Source organism: Cyprinodon tularosa, unplaced genomic scaffold (assembly GCF_016077235.1).
Source record: "Cyprinodon tularosa strain WSP-4 unplaced genomic scaffold, ASM1607723v1 ctg962, whole genome shotgun sequence".
In the NCBI taxonomy this organism is placed as follows: domain Eukaryota; kingdom Metazoa; phylum Chordata; class Actinopteri; order Cyprinodontiformes; family Cyprinodontidae; genus Cyprinodon; species Cyprinodon tularosa.
This window is the reverse complement of record NW_024039743.1, coordinates 23,306-48,439: the sequence shown is the minus strand read 5'-3', so window position 1 is coordinate 48,439 and position 25,134 is coordinate 23,306. Positions and strand designations below refer to the sequence as shown.

Sequence of the window (25,134 nt, the reverse complement as noted above, 5' to 3'; positions counted from 1 at the left end):
TCTTTGATTGAAAAGTTTTTTTTTTTCATTGAAGTGAAGATTTTTTTAATTGAAAATATATTTTTTGATTGAAGGGACCTTTTTTTTGATTGAATGATAAAGAAACAAATCTACCTTCATAGATGGAGATCTAATCAAAAAGTGGGTCTAAGTCCAGCTGTTTGTTCTGGACCTGCAGCTTATTCATTCTAACCTGCTGTAAAGGTCCTGACTGAGGGGGGGGGGACAAACTCTAGTCTGTTTAAAGCAGATGTAAATGTAAAGCATGAATAAACACTCATGTTTCTGCCGCTCCCTCTGATATATTATTGTTGGTCCTTTTTGCACCAAAAATGATGAAACGGGATGGTCATTTACATCTGAGGTGTTTTAGTACAGCTTTGGTTTAATGAATCCCTTTCCTAAAATACTGGCCGACTCTCGTAGTGATTGTCTGACTAGATGTTATATATAAGCTATAAAGATTAAAAGAGGTACATAGATGTAAATCTCCCTGGTTTTGATGGTGTAGTTAAAGAAAACATTTTTTGTTTTGCATTTGGCCCTGACTTTTTTTTTCATGCCCCTTTTACTTGTTGCCACCAGTGAATATAAAGTATTTTAATTAGTAGCTCTCTTGCATATATTCAAATTACCTTAAGTACCTCTCTCTGCTTTACACAGAGCTACGTGCTTCAGTATGGGACACTCGTTTGTGAAGAGATGTTTTCTCTAATTTCCCATGAGGCTCATGTTGCATAATATAAACAGCAGCCTTGTAAAGGGGCGAGCAAGCATTGGTTTGTATATAGCGTTGTTTGTATTAGGTTCTCGTCTCCTGATGAATACTAAAACACTACATGAATAAGAGTTTTGCACCCTGACAATAAGGTCCTGCATTTCTGAAAAGATTTTATTCATTGTTGAAGGAATCTCCAGTGATAAGGATGCATATTTGTGTTTTTTGGCAGAGAGTTGACATGAATACAGACAGAACTCCCAGAGGGGGCGAACTGTCTTTCATTAAACAGACTTTTGTTTACAACGACTGGCACAGAAAGACTCGGTATTATAGTGATTAGCATTCACCTAAACCGGTTCAAATTCACCGACCCTATGGACTAATTGGCAGCGCATATCAAGTTGCAGTGTGTGTAAAAACTGTCATTAGCCTTAGCCTTGTCTTTGACCAGGTCTTTCTAACTGCGAACTGTGTTTAATTCAAATCACTCCTTTCTGTCCTGCTGGAGGTTTAATCTGGATTATCCAATCTAGTTTTAGCAGTTTTCTTGACCTCCTCTTAGCTCCAGAGTTGAAACTTTGAAAAACTTCTTAAATTCAAAGCACAAAATGCATTCTTTGCCTGCAAGAATAATGGAACATAATTCACTCCATAGACGGTGCTTTGGATTTATGTTCCTTGTTAGTTTCTACTCCAGGGTTTTGCATCAAGTTCATTGTTTTTTAGACTTGGTAGTTTATTTCTATGCAAAAAAGACTTTTTATCTCCTTCTATTAACAAAAAGGTATCTGTTTGTACTAATGTTCCATAAGTGGAGAACATGACTAAAAGTCAGGACTGTTAATTTTTGCAGCTTTTCAAAATCACCATGAACCACACGGTCGTTTGCTGATTAAAGCTCACCTTGTCCGGCCTGTAAGGGGTGGCCGTAGATTGGTACATTTTACCTTTTATTTATCCATTTTTAAATGACTGCTTGAAAAAAAGTTTGTACATATTCAATGATTAGAATATTCTTTTATACAGCAACCTAAGCCAGTTTTGAGTTTCTTCACCACTAGGGTTGGGAATTGAAAAGATTTTCACGATTCCGATTCCCTTTTCGATTCTATGAAACGATTCGATTCTTTATCGATTCTTTTTTCGATTCCAATTTGGGGGAAAAAGGAGAACAAACAGTTTGATTATCAGCATCAACTTTGTTTACTTAACTATTGCACAATCTTACAAACTCAACAAGATCAAGATGTCCACAGGAAATGTGAAACTGGAGTAACATCTGTGTTTAAATGAAAAATGAATACAAGAACAAACTTAATAACCAACAATGTCTAATAACAAATGATGGGATAATAACCTATTTTAAATAACAAAAAATACTAATTATAAAACAGTAGTAGCACTGCAAAAAATGTAAATCTAAATAAGTCATTTGTTCTTAAAATAAGTTCATTTTTTCTTGAATTGAGTAAGTAAGTGAGACATTTTGCCAATGGAACAAGATAATTTACATTTGAAATAAGAAAAAAACTATTGCATTGTCTTATTTCAAGTGCATATTATCTAATTATCTTATTTTAAATGTAAAAATACTCATTCCATTGGCAAACTATCTTATTTACCTGCTCAAATTAAGGGTAAATACACTTGATTTAAGATATTTTTACTTAATTTCAGATCGTTTTTGCAGTGAGGGAAAATTAACAGTTCTTTTGCAGAAAGATGAGCATATCTGCTTTTTCTGGAAGGATACGGGATCTTTCAGCGCTTATGGTGTCTCCAGCCGTGGAGAACACCCTCTCAGATGGGGTGGAGGAAGCCTGCACACAGAGGTAGTTTTCAGCCAGTCCAGATAGCAAGGGCAGCGTATCTTGCTTGTTCCACCACCACAGTGTGGCGCTATCCCTGCAGGGGATGGAGGGCAAGCTTTTATAGAGCTGGATTTCCTGATCTACCCTCTGGGCTAAGGAAAGACGGGGCTTTGATTCACAAAGTGACCGCAGCTCGCTGTCTTCCTCCTCGAATAGTTCTTCCAACTTGCGTAACTTGCGTAACTTACGTAAAAAACGTGACGTAAGTCGTGCTCCCCAGAGCCGGCGCTCTAGGCTCTGGTGCTGCGGGAATCGAAAAAAGAATCGTTCAGCGAGCTGCCAAACGATGCCATGGAATCGGAAAATACGGAACCGGTTCTTAACAGGAACCGGTTTTCGATTCCCATCCCTACTCACCACTTTGTCCCTCTGTTGTGTTCATTCGTCATCAGGAGGCTTTCTGATCACTGTTATCATCTAACAACGCTCTGTTCCCTTCATAGAAAAGCTGTTCATAGGTAGAATAAACTAGAAACAGGTGGACTCTATCAGTTAAAAAAAACAACTTCTGAAGTGAGCTGGTTGCATGCAATATTTTTGTGGCAGGATCACAATGTAGATTTTGCTTTCAATCCCACTACAACAACTAAAATTAAATTAAAGGTCATTTTTTTCTTTAAATTAGTGTCTATTCTCTTGATTGCTGAAGTTAAGTCAATTTGCGAATGGATTAAGATGGTTTAAGCTTCAAAGTATGAAAGCTCATTGGTAGAATTCCCTTATGACAGAAAGAAGGCCACGGTTCACACCATTTTATCGTCCGGAGGGGGGAAACATTTAATTGCAAAACCAAATTCATACAGCTGTCTTAAAAACTTCTGATTTAAAGGCAGAAATATTCTCTCCATTGCACGGTCATTAAAGGGCAAATATGCCTGTTTTAAGTCGTTCTTCCTTATTTGTTGATCAGTTTTTGCAGTGAATGCAGTACTTTATGTTAGTTTATCACAGGAAAGTGAAACTGGTCCAGGTTGGATTTAAAACAGTAAAACAGAACTTTATAACAAACAGATCATTTTTGGTTAAATAAGCACAATATATTCAATAAAAAAAGTTGGTAGAAATGTTTTAGTACTTCATAAAGAACAATAGCGTCCTGTTAATAGAGGGAACTTTACAGGTAGAACTGCTACACACCAATTTAATCAAAAACTCTTCTTTTTATCACCTTATGCCATTTTGACTGAGTAGTATTCTGGGATTGTTAAATAACGTTCGCTGTTAGGTTTTAAGCTATGGAAGCCGTATTTAACAGCTGTGCCTCACTATGTTGGGTTTGTCTGCTGCTGTTTGCATCACAGAGAAGTTTAGTGCACAGGTAGACGAGTCTCTCAGGGATGAAGGGGAAAAACTGCAGAAACAACAAAGTCAGAGAAACTCTCTTCAGTGTTGCACCGCTTTTCTACAAAATCCAGGAGGATTTGTGCTGAAAGCCAGTGGAGCACAGTGTGAACTCAGGGTGCTGCTTTAATGAAGGAGCAATCCATGGACTTTGTGACACAGCTGGGCTGATTTGTCTATTTATTATTTTCTCTGTGCTCGGCAACATTGAAAAGGCTGTAAGTGAAGCTGTTGTAACACTTTACCAGACGTGTGCGATTGATGTAAATGTTGTGTCAGACTTAGGGCCGGATTTATCAAGATCCAATTTTGCGTGCAGTAATTTGCGCTCGCAAACTGGAATTTTGCGCGAGGGGCTGGACCATGGTTTGCGGGTGATTTAACAAGAGCGATTGCGTAACTGGTGGCAGGTGCAAAACTGTTGGAGACGCCCTATTTAAATGATGGTTTTGCGCGTTTTGTGGTTTGCGGCAAAGTAGTTTGTAGTTTCTACAAAGTAGTGCATTAAGAAATTTAAATCTTACAGTGATATAAAGAAAAAACTTTGGCAACCTTTATTATTTAAGGTGGTATGTGGCTGAATTTCTACTTCACTGACCCAGATGCAAAAAAGTGCAACGTTGCAAGGAGTTTTGTGATATCTGGTATTGCGTGGGTCCTCCTTGTGGCTGGCTCCAAATCCATTCGGAGTTCCCCCAACAGCTCCAAAATGGCAATGCTGGATAAACGATATGTTTTGATGATCGTTTCCTCGTTCATTCCAAAAATATTCACACGGAGTGAAAAAATGCGTTCTCTGCGTCTCCTTGCTTCATTTCGATGTCTCCTTCTTGCGACAATAACCGCTGCCATGTGTGCGCAATTACGCATACAGACCATTTGCACCTTCTTTTGAAACGTGTTAAATATAGAGTCAGATACCGTTAGCAAAATTGCTTTCAGGTTTGATAAATCACTTTGCGAGTGCTAAATTAATATATTTACATGTTCACCTCCCACAAGACGCACTTTTGCGTGTAAACGCCCCATATTGCATATTCATTGCAGAAAAAGTACTAAATGGATAAGAGGCGCTATTTAGCACGTTTTAAAGACCAAATCCTTTTAGCACGCTGTTGATAGATCAGTTTGTACATTTTTTAGCGTGCGCAGTGAAATAGCTCACGTTTTTATACACGCAAACCTTTGATAGATCCGGCCCTTACTGTATTAATTGACAATATTGTATTGATCTTGAAGCAAACTGTAAATTCTCCTCATAGATAAATGTTTGTAACACCAGCTGCATCACATCCAAAGGTGTGCAAAATAATTGTCATATCAATGCATCGCGATTCTAATTTTTGTGATCTACTGCATCGATTCTTGAAGGCAAGAATCGATTATAAAAAAAAAAAAATGAACAAATAAAATAAATTTATGGTTGGCGCACATCAGCCAAATCAAGTGGAATACAACTTCCAGTCCAGCAGATGTCACTGCGGATGTGTTGACGCCCGCTGCTTTGTGTCACAAGCATGTTCGGCCGCGGGATACTGCGCCGACTCATATGAAACAAAACATGGAGGACACTGAGAAAATTCGCCCCGCGGCTCCATCACATTTCAAGATAGATGCTTGGATGCATTTTGGCTTTAAAAACAAAGAAGGTAAAAATGAAATTGATATGATGCACGTCATTTCCAAAAGAGGAAATGTCATACATTCGAATGTTTTCATTTCATTGGTCTAAAGGACCACTGAGGCCATGTAAACGGCACTGATTATCCTTATTTTGTTATTTTAAGTTTGATGAATCCTAAGATCTTTTTGTCATCGTGTCCACACCAGTAATAGTAATATTTCTGTCCAGTATTTGTTTCCATGGCAACACCTCCAAAAGTCGTTTCAATAAATCCAACTATGTATGAATTCAGTTGCTTTCAGTTATGCATCAATTGAAGAAACTATCCAGATCATACCCAGCCAGTCAGACACTGGTAAGGGCTGGATCTTTTTCTTACAGTGTTCAGTGAAAATATCGCAATGCATCGCAATATTTCAAGTATTGCGATGCATCGTGATAGAATCGCATCGTGACTTCTTTGCCAATACCCACCCCTAATCGCATGTAACAAAGAGTAACTACAGCGGCGGCGTGTATTTAAAATAGTGTGCAGCTTTCCCACTAAAAGTTGGCGGTAGGAAGAAATCTCATATAGACGTGTTACTGCACACCTTTCCTTTAGAAATCCTTATCTGCAGAAAGTCAAATGCAACAGGTAGAACAACTAATTAATTGATAAGTTGGCATTTTCTTTAAAAGAAAAGACAAAGGTTTTCACTTGTAAATACTATACTATATGCTAAATACTATATGCTAAATACTATTTTTGAATGAGATGAATTTAAAAACCTCATTAAATTTGAACAATTTACTGTATCCACTGTATAAAATACTGACTGAAAAAGCTCAAAACATTTTCTTACACATGATTAAACTTATTTCTTAGCTCTAACAAAATAGCAGCCTACTAGGTTACTGAATGAAAAAAGATCAGTAAAATATGGGAAAAATAACTAATTAACAGACAGGGTATGTCGCTCTGATATGCTGTCAGACGCTAACCGCGATCTAGCTCTTTGTTTTTAGTGCAATCCTGCAATCAGGGCTGGGAGAACGTTTGTGTAGCTCGCCGCCCCTTTAAACGGGGGAAATGTTTCTGGTTCAAACTTGGCTCTATGAAATCTATTAACTGACAAAGCCTTCTGCTTCTACCGTGTTTATTACCGACACGTCTTTTCTATCATGTTGCAGAAGTTTTTGCATACTGGCCCCATTAATCTATCATCACACCCTCACCTTTTAAGCACAGCAGAGAAGTTATGCTGCTCTGCCATGCAGCAGGTCAGAATGGACGCGATTTAAGCAATAACTTACAGTAAGGAGTTTATCCAAAGTTAAAGGTAGAGAGGACAATCTTTTATTTCCGAGTGGATCATCTAAATAAGTGGTTCTCTAATTGTCAATTATGCGCTCTTTCAGACAGTCATTGAAGCTCACCTTTTTCACCGCGGTTCTTTGAAAATGGCCGAGGATTGTAAGAGAAAAAGTGTCTACGAAGTGTATGAGAAGAAAAGTAAGGCCTCAGAAGAGGCAGATATATCCCAGAATGCTTTGCGAGGAGAGCTCTCCATGCAAAGCATTCTGGGATTTGCTGTCACAGCGGCCCACTGTCGGTACCTGACAGCAGCGACTAATAACAAAGATGGCGCAGGCACTGCGCGGTGGAGGAGGAGTTATGTGACCAATGGGGGACAAAAAAGCAGTGATCATCTGTCCGACTTCACCGTAAAGTTCACTATTTAGTCCCCGCTCTATATAGTGATGGCGGGATTTAGGGATTAGGGCGGACAGTCAGACACAGTAAACTTGTGTGAGCATTAAGAACAGCAACTTCAAACAGAGCGTGCTCAAGCCATTTTCTCCTCGTGCACGCTCTCACATGCGTTTAATAGGCGTTCCTTCTCTGTGCGGCTACAGGGTTGTGCATGTGCATTTTTGTTTTTGAAGTGGAGAGGGCGGGTCTTTTAAAATAGTTGTGAAAATCCTCCACAATGCCTTTAATATTCGCAAACAGAACCACATAAAGTTCATTTTACATCCTTGTTGCCATTAATTAGTGAAAATGATCCTGGATCAGATTCTGGATCAATTCATGTTTTTGCTTTTTCTGCGTGCCACCCTCCGTTCTCACATTACTTCTCTTGCAAATAACAATGAGAATCGATGGAGACGCCCTTTAGTGGACAGCAATAAAATAACGACACTGAGAGAAATTCCTTCTAAGTTAATGTCCATCAAGTAATTCCCACCATGCAAAAAATTGGTTGCAAAAACATAAAAAATATGAAATGATCTACGTTGAAACAATGTCTACATTTGGTTGAAAGTGCAAAGCCGTAATCATCATAATTCTCATGCTTAACCCATCAGTTCTTCCTCTGGAAGAAGCATCTTTTATCAGCACAACATTGAGTCTGAAAAATGGCAAACTAAGATTGAAAAGAATGAGGAGAATCCCAGTTACCGTAACAATGAGCAGAATTCCCTTCAGGAGGGTGAGCAATGAAGTGATCGGCTGAACGACTGTGTGAGCAAGTAGAATAGCAAGTGTTAGAATCCAGGTGAAGGCCGGGATCACGTAAATGTGTCTGTGGAGACATGTAAGCACATGGAAAAAAACTTTATTATTCACAAGGAATTCAAATTTAGTTTGTTGTTCTACATTGCAGGTATGCCTCCCTCTGCTTCATTAAGGGTCTGAAAGTCATAAGCGCCACCTTTGATAAATCTCAACTCTACGATGGAGTATTAGGGCCAGGCTAGAGATTTTTTTTCTTCTATTTTGAGAATAAAGTCGTATTTTATGACAACTTTTACCAGAAGCCCTTTCTTTCATGTGAAGTTCTACTTTAGCATCGATTTGACAAATCAGGAAATCTTTTAGCAGCAGCATCAAACTGTGCAGGATGTCAAAGTGGAGGTTGCTGATTGGTGGAGCTGGTTGGCCGTCATCTGCTGGGCGGAGCTCCAAGCTTCTTTTCTGAAACGGGTTGTTGAATGATGACTTTATTCACATAATATTACAACTTTATTCTTGAAATAGAAGAAAAAAATCTCTAGCCTGACCTGATACTCTGTCGTAATATTGAACTTTACATGCTGTAGCTTTGATTATCCAACATACAACAGCGTTCCTCCATTCACCAGCTGCAATTAAGAGAAAGGAAACTTGATTTAAGAAATGTTAACTTATTATATGAACTGTTTTTAAGTGGATAGTGCAGGAAAGTGAAAAAGACAGATCATTTTAAAGGTGCTAAGAACATGGGATTAGTGTACAATATCTGCAAAAATAGCTTCAAAAACTAAGGCTACGTTCACACTGCAGGCCTTAATGCTCAATTCCGATTTTTTTGTGAAATCGGATTTTTTGCGTGTCCGTTCACACTTCCAAGTATATGCGACTTGTATGTGATCTACTGTGTGAACTGAAAGCGTTCAACCGAAGTGTCCCGCATGCGCACTCCAGGACGCGATGACGTCACATGTAGCAAGCGTCCTCAGTGTTTGCGGAAGTAAACATGACTCGTAATACCGCAGCGTATATTGCGTTCTTTAAGTTCTTCTCCAACAGGAGCAGGCACATTACGAACGAAATCTTTTTAAGAAGATCAAAAAGAAAGACCCTCCCCCGGTTCCGGTAAGACCCTTCGAGTTTGGTCTGAATCGAGCTATCTTTCCAAATATGAATTAAGTCAGCAACCTCACTTTCTCTCCATTGACTGTTCTCTGTGTTATCTTCCGCCATGGTTGTTAGTTTTTCCCGCCTCCGCTTAGTAGGACGCAGATTAGTAACATTTGTAACATTTGTCAAGTATCAATGACGTGTAGGTCGGATGAATGCGACCTGGCCGTACAGACACAGGTCGCATTTGAAAAGATCAGATACGTATCGGATTCAGGACCACATATCCAAGTGGCCTGGGTCGCATTTGAAAAAATCCGATCTGTGTCGTTCAGACTGTCATAAAAAGATCAGATACAGGTCACATATGGGCAAAAAAATCGGAATTGGGTCACTTCAGGCTGCAGTGTGAACGTAGCCTAAGAAATAGCAATAAAGTCTCCGCGTCCATCCGTTCATCTATCTTTAAGTAATTGATCTGATCTCATATAGATAAGATCAAATCATTTTTTTTTCATATTTCTCATATTTTGCCAAATCTTCTTTTTTTAAAGTTTTAACTAATTTTCATGTGAATGTGCTTTACTGGAGGCATCCATGTTTGTCAAAGAAAACCACTGCCACCTACTGGTTTGTGACGTCACGGTGCGGTATCGGCTGTTGATCAAGTCCCAGTGCTGTATCTGGTGTTCGTCACAACGCGCTATTATCCAAGTCATCCTGAAAACGACCAACCCGTCCGTGGAGGATCAGGAATCAGAAAGGTGGAATAACTCTTTTTTTCACTTTTACCCGATGTATTCCAGCATCCAGCTGCCATGCACGTGGGCATTGTCAGTTTCACTATAGCTCTGGTGAATTTCAATGGTGAAGTCCTCTGGAAATCTTCAATAATTGTTGTTGATTGCAGATGTGTCTAGTAGTTCCCATTGATTTAGCTTGGAAAGCGGGGAGAATGGCGCTAGGCTTACCGCACCGTGACGTCACTGCTGGAAGATGGCAGGAGGGAGGGGCTACTATATTTGGGCAAAAATGGCCGCTCCAAGACTCAGTGATCACGACAAAAAAAATTTTTTTTCATTTGTTTTACAGATTAACGCTAAATTCATTAAATCAGCGTGAACGTATTAGTTTTAGGTATAAATAAAGATCCACTGATTATTCCTTGATGAACAGACTTTTCCTCTAATGTTGTGAGTAATATAAAATTCTGCTGATGTTGTTGAGTGAATAAATAGAAACACTGCATTAAGAAATAAGGAGTCCATCAAATGAAGTACATTCAGAAACTATCTGTATATTATACACGTAAAGCTTTGCATAAAAGTTAAAATACAATCTAAAACACATTGATAACATTTTGAAGTCTCCTACAAAGATTTTTGATTTAACACCAACAAGTTGTTTCATATGACATAAAACATAAAGTCAAGAAAAGCATAAAAAGTTATGCTGCTGAAAGTCTAAAGAGGAGTTAAATTACTAAGTTCACCATCTGTAGAGATAAGGCTGAGCTCGGTTTCATCTTAATTAAACACAGGAGATTTAACTGATATTTGCTGGTTAAAGATTGTTTCCTAATCCTCTTATATTTCAGGCTCTGGGGAAAATCCTGACTTTTTAAAATCTAAAATTCACATAACAGTCAGGATAAATCCCAGTGAAGTGGATGCTCAGGTTAAACCACTCAGTAATACTTCCAGTCCTCTGTAGCTCGGTGGGGTTTGCGTCCAGGAGGTTTCCGCCCTAAAGAGGTGGATCAGAGGGGCGGTGATTCTGCACAGAAACCTGTGACACTGCTGACTGCCGCCTTCCAGAAGCAGGAAAAAAACGGTTTATCCGAAGCAGGCCTCCCAAGATTTTTTCACTCCAATAACCCTGCCTTCCTACTCCCACAACAAATCGCTGCATCTCCCCTGGCGCTTAGCATGCTGATAATGAAGCACCCGAGCGTGCCAACGAAGCAGTCCGACCGTCCCGCAGAGTGTGAATAATATTATTTGGGTAAAGGATTTACTGGGGCATGACAAAATAAATTAGCCCCGTTAACTGATAAAGGTAATTATAGGCCTGGGAGGGAAAGAGGAGGTGTGAATTGAGGGGAGAAACAGCAATCACTAGAGGAGACCCAAATAATCCAACTGTGAGTTTAAACACTACAACATTCTCTAGCTTTTACTCTGGATCAGCTCAGTATTCTTTAGGTTTAATCACTCTAAACAAACACTGTGCCAAGTACTGTGAGTAATGCACTGCTGTCTAACAGTATGTTAGATGCACAGAAAAAAAAATTAAAAAAGATGGCCAACATAGGAAGCAGCACAGAAAACATACGATTGTATTTAGAGTTATATACAGTTAAAGAGATTCATTCCAAACAAAATAAAACAAAACCAAAAAAAAATTTGACATTAATATACACCAGTTAACAGGCTGGTATTTTAGTTAGGCTTTATGATTATTATTTATCTCGAAGCATTGGTTTCCGTTGCTTTTCACTGCTTTGAAAACTCTTGTCCACAGGAAGGCTGCGTAATAGTTGCATTTGGAAATATAATCACATTTAATAAAGTTCAATAATTAAATCCCAGAGACTCTCCGTTTTGGGTGAGGTGGTGTATGGAGGACCAACTCTGCCATATTTCAAAATCAATACAGAAATAAATAAAGGCTCAATAACGAATTGATTGAAAAACAGTGCTGCTTGATAAGCGGATAGTTTGATTTCACTGAAGTTATATTGTTTTGTTTATTTTTTTCAGTGTATAAAAGACAAATTATAATTGCAGACTTGACAGAAAAAATATTTAAAAAATGTTTTTTTGTATATTTTCTATTCATGACTTAGATGTTTTTTCTTCTGCTCCTATGAGAAATACAGTTACATTCATTTACATCTAATATATCCATGTACATCTTTAAACTTTGAAATGAAAGGATTTCTTTCTGTCAACAACATCTGAAGCAGCCGGCTCTATATGTAGTATACCACACGTTCATTTGCTTTTCCCAAATTTAGCGTCTAATTTCAGCATCAAAGGTGTCTCTGATGGTCGACTTCAAACGCTTTCTGAGCTGCCTAAGCTCCTCTTCCACAGCAAGGAGCAAACACCGAGTGCAACATGGCATTCTTAGAAAAACAGAATAATAAAAATCCATTAGAGCATGGCTGTGATGTAGCCTTGTTTCCATCATCATCATCATAGAAGATAAAATAAACACAAAGTGGGATATTTTTCCCGTCTCTGTATAGTCTGCTAAAAAGGTCTTTTTATTGTTTCTTAAAATCGGCAAAGGCTCAGAGTCTCGCTCTACAGGATCATCTTCATATGTTATGGTTTTAAAAATGCTAAGAAATCTTTTTATTTTAGTTTTTAAGCGATGTCATATTCGGCCACTCTGGACTTTTTGGTTCTGTGTAAGTTTTTATATTCGTTCTGAGTTATGCTTTATTTTATAATATTCTGTATTGTCAAGATTTATATCATATTAACATCATCTTAGTTTGACTCTTTCTTGTTATTTCTCTTCAGTGTTTTCCCTATAATTTATTCTAGGTCTAGTTTTGGTGAAATATTCATCCTTTTATCTTTAGTTTAGGTTTTTCATAGCTTCAGTTATCTCCAGTTCCTTTTCTTATCCTTTAGCTTTCCCCTCGTTTATTCCTTATTTCAAAGTTATTAGTTTTATTCCACTTTAGTCTTATTTAAGTTATTTTCCAGTTAAGAGTCCTGTTTTCCCTGGTTACTCTTTGATGCCCCCTACTGTCCCATTCCTTTCTGTCTCCCATATATACTCCTCTGCAGTCCCTCAGTGCTGGATCCTCTTCAGTTCTTCTTGTCTGTTTCTCCTGAGCATCTCTAGTTTTTGCTTCCTGAGTTCCTGGCCTGTTATTTCTGGATTTATGTTTTTTTACCCTCTGCTTCACCATTCAAACAGCAAAGACCATCTCAGCCTCTTCTACTCTGGATGGAGGGGATGGGTTAATTGAAAAGAGTGAATTTCTCCAATGTGAGATCAATAATGTTCAATCATAAAAGAAGTTGTGGGTGTGCTCTTGGAGGTTTGTTGTGAATCGATTTGATGTAAATTTTAAGCCTCTTTTTGATTAAGATAAGAAATCTGCTTCCTTGTTTGTTGAAGTACCAATACTTTGCATTCAATAATTTCATTAAATAGTCTTATTTTTTGGAATATATAATAATTATGCTCTAATTTGTAGTTACCAATCTGTCGTTGCAATATTTGAATTTGACAAACCAGATTTTCTCACTGTTCTTCTTCCTGTTTGGCGCGATAACAATGGCAGATTTTGACCTGGCCGGGGCAAAGAAAAGCTCTGCTCCATATTTTAACAGTGACGAATGGAGAAGACGTACGCGGACGGTGACGTACAGATGAGTAGCGGGATGGGGAACAGTTTTCATTGATTAATACGACAGCACAAGTGCTCCGCACCACGTACGTAAACGGGGCGGAGGGTCGATGGAGGATGTGGAGTCTGGGAGTTATAGGAGTAAGGCAGCTAAACAGATTATGAACCGTTTTCATCCTCAAATAAGCTTGAATTTAAAGAAGTAGCCATTTACAATTTCCCCACTTTCTTTGGCTGGTCCTTGGCTGGTCCCCTACAATTTCTTTTTAAACATCAATCTTTGTACCTAAATATTCTTCCTGTCATGATTTGTGGACATTCAGATCTACAGAGAAGCGCCATCTCCTGGTCAGACCATGTAATTCAATGATAGGGGGGTAAGAGTAAAAAAATATGAAATCCCGGGGTCCTGCAGTGTTGGGAGTTGGGGGGGTTTTTGTGGGACTAAGGGAAGGGGCTGCCTTCATGGCTTTTAACTGGGAAGGGCCGTTTTGAAGGCTCTGCTGTAAAAAATCTTTAAACCCGCGCTGTATTTTTGGTAGTTAAAAAATTGAGCAGTGTTCTATCGTTCTGAAACATTTGTCTAACATTATCCAGAACAGGGCTGAATTTTCCCAAATATTTCTAACATTTTTCTTAAAACAAAAAAGATTTAAAAACCTAATAATGGAACAGTAGCTTTCAAAATAAATATTTTCGTTTCTAAATGTAAAAGATTTTGTTTATTTTAATTAATGGCGTGAATTTATCATTTTTTTTTTTAAAGGGGGGTTTGAAACTTTCAAGCACGTGATTACGTATAGTGGTGAGATGATAAAAATAGGGGGTGATTTTGATTAAGGAATTTTCATTCCAACATTCAGAAATCGTCCAACATTTAAAGGTTTCCCAGATTCTTATGAAGCCTCAATGTTGGCTGGACTCTTTTTTTTAAAATGGTGCAACATCTGGTCCAACATTGGCCGGGTCACAACAACAAGGTCCACAGAAACCAGAAAGCTGATCAGCCAGATGTGAAAGGAAACTATTATAGAGCCGTTTGTTTATAGTAGAGAAAATCAAAATCACAGTTACAGATGGACCTTTTTTTTTTTTTTTTTTCTACCATCAGTGAAGTTAAATGTGACCTCCGTCTGTCTAAATCTGCCGCTGCAAATTGATGTACCTGGTGAATAAAGAGCAGAACAGCTGTTACCCAAATACAACCAGGAGGAGCCTTTCTGTAAAGACAAGGTGTCTGTTCTGTTATTAACTAACGGGGACCTCCATGTTAACCGTCATTCAATTAAAACAAACTAATTGTGTTAACCGTGAAATTGTTGTAAATGAATTCATTAAAAACTACATCCTTTATAAACCTTGAATAACTTTGCCATAATGAATCAACTGTCCCATGAGATGTGGACCATCCTTGAAACGGCTCATTCTATTCAAAGCAGAAGAGCCATGGTTGTTTTTATTTTTTTTATGGAGTTTGTTAGTTTCATTGCCTAAATAAAAAAGGTTCGATATAAAACTCATTATTAGCAGCAGGTTTGCTGCTCAGTCTGGATAGGACTGGTTAAGATGCTGGAAATCAAAACTATTTCTAATGAAATAAACGCTTATAGCTGTGCAAGACATCACTTTTTACTGCGAGCTTTTGGATGCAAAAATATTTTTGTTTGCATACTCATTAAAAAAACTGAATCCAAAAAGAAAATATTGTTGTTTAATCTTTTAAATTGACCTACGGAAAATGTAGATATGCTAATTAACGTAACAGTCATGTATTTGGACTGAGTGATTGAGATGATGTAAAAGGAAGGAAAGAGTGAAAATATGGATTATCTAGAATATATAATTCACAAACCTCTTTAACAGCATTTCCCACCTGAGTGAAGTTGCCCCCCCACCTTATTCAAATTAGACAAAATTAATGTCAAACTTTTGTGCTACGATTGTGCAGCCAAAATTGTCGTTTGTGCTGCTTTGGATTTGAAGATATTAAGGAAAATGTAAAGGTCAAAAGGTCAACCAGCCCCCCCACCTCATTCAAATCAGACGAAGTGGGTGTCAATTAACTCAGCTCCGTTTGTGCAGCCAAAAATTCCGTTTGTGCTGCTTTGGATTTGAAGATTTGAAGAAAGTGGGGGGGGGGGGGGGGGGGGGGGGGGGCTGGTTGACCTTTCATGACCTCTAGAAATATTTCTTTATATCTTTAAAACGATAGCGGCACAAAAGAAAATTATTGCTGCACAAACGTTTGACACTAATTTTGTCTGATTTGAAGAAGGTGGGGGGGGCAACTTCACTCAGGTGCATTTCCCACTTTATCTTTCGTCAACATTATTCTCTGTCTTCTATTTTGATTTAAGAAAATTCCCCTCTGCAGCCTAAAACAGTGCTCAGTTCTTTCATTCGTTTACTTTCTCCTCTCCTAATCCTTTTATTGTCAATATACTTGATACAACAATGTTTAAGAATTTATGGATTTTATGCTGCAACATCATGGAATGTTATCATCACTTGATCACAAGGTAAAGCAGACGTTGGGGAAGCCATTGTGTCATTTTACAATCACATATTTTTTTAAATATCTAATTACTTTACATCTCAAATATCTGTTTAGGAAAAGACGAGCAATGTTTATTTATTTATGATGGACTTAAAAGAAAGCCTAGAGGGGAAACCTTTGCGCTCTGTTCATCTAACCTGCACAGCTGCTTTAACACAGCGAGATTAACTTTTTTAACTTGATTAACTGATGATGAACTGGAAAATAAATCAATTAAGAGATTAAAGGTGATTCTGATTGAAGTCTGATTTTGATAAAATGTTCCTTAATTGAGAAAATTCACATTTCTTTCTTCATTAAAAACTCACCTGATATGAAGGAGGGCAGCAAAGGCTTCGCTGCCAGCCAACACATAACTGATCCCAATGGATACGCTGTAAATAAAAGACAGACAGAAATGGTTAGATCCGATGAAAATAAAAAAGTAAAGAAGACAAAAAGACAAAATGAAAGTTTAATCAGTGATCAGGTAACATTTAACTTTCCTACATTCAATTAAAACTTTCTATCATCTCGTTCTCAGTTTGTAATGCTTCGCCTTTATCCTTCAAATGTTTTAGTAAAATTTTTCATCCTGTGAAGCAGCAGAAATCCGTTTCTACAGCAACGTGCGAATCTCCAGAAAGAGTAAATGAAATGTTTTTACAATTGGTTTCAGGACAGGTCTTTGCAGCTCAGCAACTGTTCCCTTCTCACGTGTTAAAGCTGCTGTAATCTCTTCACAGTTGGTGACTGAGATTGCAAATCTATCATTGCTTTCTACAGACAGCGAAGGTATTATGGAGGCTGAAGCACATCCTCGCTTTTCACGCTGTTCCCTTTCACACCTTTTCAAAGGACATATCAACACATTCTGGAGGAGCTGGTTTCAATCTGGAGAAGAAAATGTTTTAAGTATCAACAGTAGAAGCTTTAAAAAGGAAAGAATAAAGAACTGACCGTAAAACTTGGAATTCAAATTATTCATAGTTTCAGGAACTAAAAATTAATGGAAGTTAAATCTGGTGGAATATTTCTTCATTGTAATATTATTTTCTATTTGATCTTACATGGTGCATTGACTGTAAAAAGAAAATGCTTTTTATGGGTTGATCAGAACAGAGTATAAATGACCGCTTTAAAATAAACAAAACGAGGGAAGGGGTCAGTAGGTAACTTTAAATCAGAAGCTAAATCCAATCCCAAGGGTGAGTGTTTGCCCCCCCCCCCAATTTATATTTACATTCTCCCCCTAAATTAGATAACAATAACCAACAGTGTTTTAACCTTACTATGCAGACGACACACAGCTGTACATTATGATGTCATCAGATGACCACAATTAACTGAGATCATCCATAGAACAAATCAAAGCAAGGATATGGACTAATTTTCTGTTTAATCAAAACTAAACTGTGGACCAAAGCAAAGCAAACCTAGTTTTAGTTAATCCAGCTAGAAACCAGTAATCAGATTCTAAATCTGGGTGCAGTGATGGAGTCAGATCTGAACCTTCAGAGGCTCATAAAGGCAGGAACTAAATCAGCCTTTAATCACCTGAACAACATCTCCAGGATTAAAGGACTAATGTCCAGCAGGATCTAGAAAAACTCCTTCATGTATTTATCTATGGTAGAATTGATCACTGCAGCAGAGTCTTCATAGGTTTGCCTAAAAAGTCCATCAGGCAGCTGCAGCTGATCCAGACGCTGCTGCCTGCGTCCTCACTAGAACTATAGAAAGTAGATCAGACAGCTGATCCAGACGCTGCTGCCTGCGTCCTCACTAGAACTATAGAAAGTAGATCAGACAGCTGATCCAGACGCTGCTGCCTGCGTCCTCACTAGAACTATAGAAAGTAGATCAGACAGCTGATCCAGACGCTGCTGCCTGCGTCCTCACTAGAACTATAGAAAGTAGATCAGACAGCTGATCCAGACGCTGCTGCCTGCGTCCTCACTAGAACTATAGAAAGTAGATCAGACAGCTGATCCAGACGCTGCTGCCTGCGTCCTCACTAGAACTATAGAAAGTAGATCAGACAGCTGATCCAGACGCTGCTGCCTGCGTCCTCACTAGAACTATAGAAAGTAGATCAGACAGCTGATCCAGACGCTGCTGCCTGCGTCCTCACTAGAACTATAGAAAGTAGATCAGACAGCTGATCCAGACGCTGCTGCCTGCGTCCTCACTAGAACTATAGAAAGTAGATCAGACAGCTGATCCAGACGCTGCTGCCTGCGTCCTCACTAGAACTATAGAAAGTAGATCAGACAGCTGATCCAGACGCTGCTGCCTGCGTCCTCACTAGAACTATAGAAAGTAGATCAGACAGCTGATCCAGACGCTGCTGCCTGCGTCCTCACTAGAACTATAGAAAGTAGATCAGACAGCTGATCCAGACGCTGCTGCCTGCGTCCTCACTAGAACTATAGAAAGTAGATCAGACAGCTGATCCAGACGCTGCTGCCTGCATCCTCACTAGAACTATAGAAAGTAGATCAGACAGCTGATCCAGACGCTGCTGCCTGCGTCCTCACTAGAACTATAGAAAGTAGATCAGACAGCTGATCCAGACGCTGCTGCCTGCGTCCTCACTAGAACTATAGAAAGTAGATCAGACAGCTGATCCAGACGCTGCTGCCTGCGTCCTCACTAGAACTATAGAAAGTAGATCAGACAGCTGATCCAGACGCTGCTGCCTGCGTCCTCACTAGAACTATAGAAAGTAGATCAGACAGCTGATCCAGACGCTGCTGCCTGCGTCCTCACTAGAACTATAGAAAGTAGATCAGACAGCTGATCCAGACGCTGCTGCCTGCGTCCTCACTAGAACTATAGAAAGTAGATCAGACAGCTGATCCAGACGCTGCTGCCTGCGTCCTCACTAGAACTATAGAAAGTAGATCAGACAGCTGATCCAGACGCTGCTGCCTGCGTCCTCACTAGAACTATAGAAAGTAGATCAGACAGCTGATCCAGACGCTGCTGCCTGCGTCCTCACTAGAACTATAGAAAGTAGATCAGACAGCTGATCCAGACGCTGCTGCCTGCGTCCTCACTAGAACTATAGAAAGTAGATCAGACAGCTGATCCAGACGCTGCTGCCTGCGTCCTCACTAGAACTATAGAAAGTAGATCAGACAGCTGATCCAGACGCTGCTGCCTGCGTCCTCACTAGAACTATAGAAAGTAGATCAGACAGCTGATCCAGACGCTGCTGCCTGCGTCCTCACTAGAACTATAGAAAGTAGATCAGACAGCTGATCCAGACGCTGCTGCCTGCGTCCTCACTAGAACTATAGAAAGTAGATCAGACAGCTGATCCAGACGCTGCTGCCTGCGTCCTCACTAGAACTATAGAAAGTAGATCAGACAGCTGATCCAGACGCTGCTGCCTGCGTCCTCACTAGAACTATAGAAAGTAGATCAGACAGCTGATCCAGACGCTGCTGCCTGCGTCCTCACTAGAACTATAGAAAGTAGATCAGACAGCTGATCCAGACGCTGCTGCCTGCGTCCTCACTAGAACTATAGAAAGTAGATCAGACAGCTGATCCAGACGCTGCTGCCTGCGTCCTCACTAGAACTATAGAAAGTAGATCAGACAGCTGATCCAGACGCTGCTGCCTGCGTCCTCACTAGAACTATAGAAAGTAGATCAGACAGCTGATCCAGACGCTGCTGCCTGCGTCCTCACTAGAACTATAGAAAGTAGATCAGACAGCTGATCCAGACGCTGCTGCCTGCGTCCTCACTAGAACTATAGAAAGTAGATCAGACAGCTGATCCAGATGCTGCTGCCTGCGTCCTCACTAGAACTATAGAAAGTAGATCAGACAGCTGATCCAGACGCTGCTGCCTGCGTCCTCACTAGAACTATAGAAAGTAGATCAGACAGCTGATCCAGACGCTGCTGCCTGCGTCCTCACTAGAACTATAGAAAGTAGATCAGACAGCTGATCCAGACGCTGCTGCCTGCGTCCTCACTAGAACTATAGAAAGTAGATCAGACAGCTGATCCAGACGCTGCTGCCTGCGTCCTCACTAGAACTATAGAAAGTAGATCAGACAGCTGATCCAGACGCTGCTGCCTGCGTCCTCACTAGAACTATAGAAAGTAGATCAGACAGCTGATCCAGACGCTGCTGCCTGCGTCCTCACTAGAACTATAGAAAGTAGATCAGACAGCTGATCCAGACGCTGCTGCCTGCGTCCTCACTAGAACTATAGAAAGTAGATCAGACAGCTGATCCAGACGCTGCTGCCTGCGTCCTCACTAGAACTATAGAAAGTAGATCAGACAGCTGATCCAGACGCTGCTGCCTGCGTCCTCACTAGAACTATAGAAAGTAGATCAGACAGCTGATCCAGACGCTGCTGCCTGCGTCCTCACTAGAACTATAGAAAGTAGATCAGACAGCTGATCCAGACGCTGCTGCCTGCGTCCTCACTAGAACTATAGAAAGTAGATCAGACAGCTGATCCAGACGCTGCTGCCTGCGTCCTCACTAGAACTATAGAAAGTAGATCAGACAGCTGATCCAGACGCTGCTGCCTGCGTCCTCACTAGAACTATAGAAAGTAGATCAGACAGCTGATCCAGACGCTGCTGCCTGCGTCCTCACTAGAACTATAGAAAGTAGATCAGACAGCTGATCCAGACGCTGCTGCCTGCGTCCTCACTAGAACTATAGAAAGTAGATCAGACAGCTGATCCAGACGCTGCTGCCTGCGTCCTCACTAGAACTATAGAAAGTAGATCAGACAGCTGATCCAGACGCTGCTGCCTGCGTCCTCACTAGAACTATAGAAAGTAGATCAGACAGCTGATCCAGACGCTGCTGCCTGCGTCCTCACTAGAACTATAGAAAGTAGATCAGACAGCTGATCCAGACGCTGCTGCCTGCGTCCTCACTAGAACTATAGAAAGTAGATCAGACAGCTGATCCAGACGCTGCTGCCTGCGTCCTCACTAGAACTATAGAAAGTAGATCAGACAGCTGATCCAGACGCTGCTGCCTGCGTCCTCACTAGAACTATAGAAAGTAGATCAGACAGCTGATCCAGACGCTGCTGCCTGCGTCCTCACTAGAACTATAGAAAGTAGATCAGACAGCTGATCCAGACGCTGCTGCCTGCGTCCTCACTAGAACTATAGAAAGTAGATCAGACAGCTGATCCAGACGCTGCTGCCTGCGTCCTCACTAGAACTATAGAAAGTAGATCAGACAGCTGATCCAGACGCTGCTGCCTGCGTCCTCACTAGAACTATAGAAAGTAGATCAGACAGCTGATCCAGACGCTGCTGCCTGCGTCCTCACTAGAACTATAGAAAGTAGATCAGACAGCTGATCCAGACGCTGCTGCCTGCGTCCTCACTAGAACTATAGAAAGTAGATCAGACAGCTGATCCAGACGCCTGCTGCCTGCGTCCTCACTAGAACTATAGAAAGTAGATCAGACAGCTGATCCAGACGCTGCTGCCTGCGTCCTCACTAGAACTATAGAAAGTAGATCAGACAGCTGATCCAGACGCTGCTGCCTGCGTCCTCACTAGAACTATAGAAAGTAGATCAGACAGCTGATCCAGACGCTGCTGCCTGCGTCCTCACTAGAACTATAGAAAGTAGATCAGACAGCTGATCCAGACGCTGCTGCCTGCGTCCTCACTAGAACTATAGAAAGTAGATCAGACAGCTGATCCAGACGCTGCTGCCTGCGTCCTCACTAGAACTATAGAAAGTAGATCAGACAGCTGATCCAGACGCTGCTGCCTGCGTCCTCACTAGAACTATAGAAAGTAGATCAGACAGCTGATCCAGACGCTGCTGCCTGCGTCCTCACTAGAACTATAGAAAGTAGATCAGACAGCTGATCCAGACGCTGCTGCCTGCGTCCTCACTAGAACTATAGAAAGTAGATCAGACAGCTGATCCAGACGCTGCTGCCTGCGTCCTCACTAGAACTATAGAAAGTAGATCAGACAGCTGATCCAGACGCTGCTGCCTGCGTCCTCACTAGAACTATAGAAAGTAGATCAGACAGCTGATCCAGACGCTGCTGCCTGCGTCCTCACTAGAACTATAGAAAGTAGATCAGACAGCTGATCCAGACGCCTGCTGCCTGCGTCCTCACTAGAACTATAGAAAGTAGATCAGACAGCTGATCCAGACGCTGCTGCCTGCGTCCTCACTAGAACTATAGAAAGTAGATCAGACAGCTGATCCAGACGCTGCTGCCTGCGTCCTCACTAGAACTATAGAAAGTAGATCAGACAGCTGATCCAGACCGCTGCTGCCTGCGTCCTCACTAGAACTATAGAAAGTAGATCAGACAGCTGATCCAGACGCTGCTGCCTGCGTCCTCACTAGAACTATAGAAAGTAGATCAGACAGCTGATCCAGACGCTGCTGCCTGCGTCCTCACTAGAACTATAGAAAGTAGATCAGACAGCTGATCCAGACGCTGCTGCCTGCGTCCTCACTAGAACTATAGAAAGTAGATCAGACAGCTGATCCAGACGCTGCTGCCTGCGTCCTCACTAGAACTATAGAAAGTAGATCAGACAGCTGATCCAGACGCTGCTGCCTGCGTCCTCACTAGAACTATAGAAAGTAGATCAGACAGCTGATCCAGACCCTGCTGCCTGCGTCCTCACTAGAACTATAGAAAGTAGATCAGACAGCTGATCCAGACGCTGCTGCCTGCGTCCTCACTAGAACTATAGAAAGTAGATCAGACAGCTGATCCAGACGCTGCTGCCTGCGTCCTCACTAGAACTATAGAAAGTAGATCAGACAGCTGATCCAGACGCTGCTGCCTGCGTCCTCACTAGAACTATAGAAAGTAGATCAGACAGCTGATCCAGACGCTGCTGCCTGCGTCCTCACTAGAACTATAGAAGTAGGATCAGACGTGTCAATGGGTACTTGGGTGAGCGAACACCCAAGATGGCTGCGTAGAGGAGAACTTGCAAACGCGCCCCCCCGTCCCACCATAAAATACTTTTTTTCCATTCTACATATAAAAAAATGGCTCGGGCAAGGATTGTGATTACGGAGTAGAATGCAAGGAGTTTCCAGACAACCATACCACAGTACGTTTGAGAAGCATAGGAAGCGAAGCGGTAACGAAGAATGGAAGGAAACATGGCGGCTGCCCAACATCGGAAATCAGACAGATACCCAAAAAAAAAACAACAAAATTGCGGAATTAGCGAGCAATTAAAAACGTAGCTGCTGGGGATCAGCGTCGGACATGAGTGGACTGAGAATCGGGCATGGATGCTGTTCAGACTGCAGAGAAAAAACTAGGGGCCCGGTGAACGAGGCTGGGGCCCGGATTTCAACCTGAAGATCAAGGCCAAACCAGAGGGAGTGACGTCTGGACGTGGCTGTAAAGACCATACGCAGCTCCAGGGAGAAAATTACGTACCTGAAGATGCGGCCGCCGCAACAACGTCCGTATCGTGAGTTTACAGAAGGAGCGAAGGACGAGAATGCAAGTAGGTTTGTAGCAGAAGCTTCTACGAAGAATTGGATGTCGGGACGGCGGGATTTGGAAATCGAGCGCGCCACAGAGCCGGTCGGAGAGGCGGCAGAGGACTGACACCTACTGGTGCGTTTCTTTGGTTCGGAGAACGGGAGGCAGTGCGCGGGCGGCTGGGAAAAGGAAGAGTTGGGTGGCAAGGCAAACGCTTATCCTTTTTCAGGATCTCTCGCAGGATGTTATTCAGAGGGCAAGAAGTTTGATGTGCTGTGGGCGCTTTGAAGAAAACGGCTACAGGAGAAGGGGCTGCGGTACACCATGGAATACCGGCCTACTGAGAGTTTGTGGTCGAAAACGTATGACACCACATTTGCTGCGCCAGAGGAGGTGGCGGGATTTTATTTCTATGAGGATCTAATAAAAATTCCAGCGTTATTTGGGAGAAGATCATTGATGACCTACGGACTGAACTTTTTGGTGGATTTATTTTTGATTTTTACAAGCCACCAGCGGATTAACCTATCCAGGATGGACTGAAGGGGACATTCGGGCAAAGTAGAACTGTAACAGTATAGGTGGAAGTCAGAGCGATTACGGTCCACTTGTTTACATGAAGCTGCAGCACCTGAATTTACACCTCACGTTTGTTTATTTTAGGACAGATCGGGTCTTAGTTGAAATCCTGCTGCTTAATGCTTGGATAATGTTATTCGAAGAAGTTTATGGGGACAATGCACTTTGGGTTTGTTCGGGGTTAGGATATAAAGTGTACTGATAAACAGTGAGGACTATAGTATATATTAAAGGAAGAAGGGACCATTATAAACATGTAATGCAAAAATGCATGCTGTGGTAATACTCATTTCAGAAAATTACAATTTTAGATGACCTGTTCTTTTAAATTGAGGCCTGTGTGGAATTATAGACACGAGATGTCTAGTTTTTCTTTTTTTCATTCTCTATTCTCTTTGCAATATTTATTTATGATTTTTCCACCTTTTCTCCTTCTTCTGTTTTTGAATTTAACTAATTACCCATGCATGATATTATTTTAGAATTTGTTTTAGTTTAAGAAAAGGGCTCCTCATAAAGGTCTAGGTTATAGGTTAAAGGACGAGAGAAGATGGTGGTTATATCTCAGTAGTTTCTGAATTCACTTTTAGACTCGGTTAAAGAGGAAGAGATACAGTGATGATGTTGGGGGGGGGGGGGGGCAGCCAACTCGGCCAGGATTTGAGTTTCACGGACGTAATATTTTGTTTTTCGTTTGAGAATGGAGGTTGTGGAGAGCCGGTCTTGTTCTAGATGGATACCACATTTGTGTATTTGTATTTCTATTTTTGTGTTTTTTTGTGTGTGTTTCACATGTTGGTTACATTTACAGCGACGGGGAGGGAATCTGCGGCGGGTGCGCAAAGCATGGTTGCAAAAAACCTTGTCACAAACACTTTGAGACCAGACCAGAAAAAGACCAGGGACAAATCAGGTAAAAAAATGAAGGAATAATGGCAGAATGATTAACAGTGATATCATGGAATATAAAGGGGGACAAATCATGCTTAAAAAGG

General features: G+C 41.0%; 1 protein-coding gene across 1 annotated transcript in view; it reads right to left on the bottom strand.

Moving 5' to 3' along the window:
- LOC119776876 overlaps nt 1–24,987 on the bottom strand; it is a 69,020-nt gene extending 44,033 nt beyond the window's left edge. The window contains exons 1-4 of the mRNA XM_038275506.1: nt 24,949–24,987; nt 23,513–23,739; nt 16,405–16,470; nt 8,004–8,127 (exon numbers count right to left, since the gene is read on the bottom strand). Coding sequence (XP_038131434.1) covers nt 8,004–8,127; nt 16,405–16,470; nt 23,513–23,739; nt 24,949–24,987 — 456 coding nt within the window. The remainder of the gene's footprint in view (nt 1–8,003; nt 8,128–16,404; nt 16,471–23,512; nt 23,740–24,948) is intronic.
- Nucleotides 24,988–25,134: the final 147 nt, after the last annotated feature.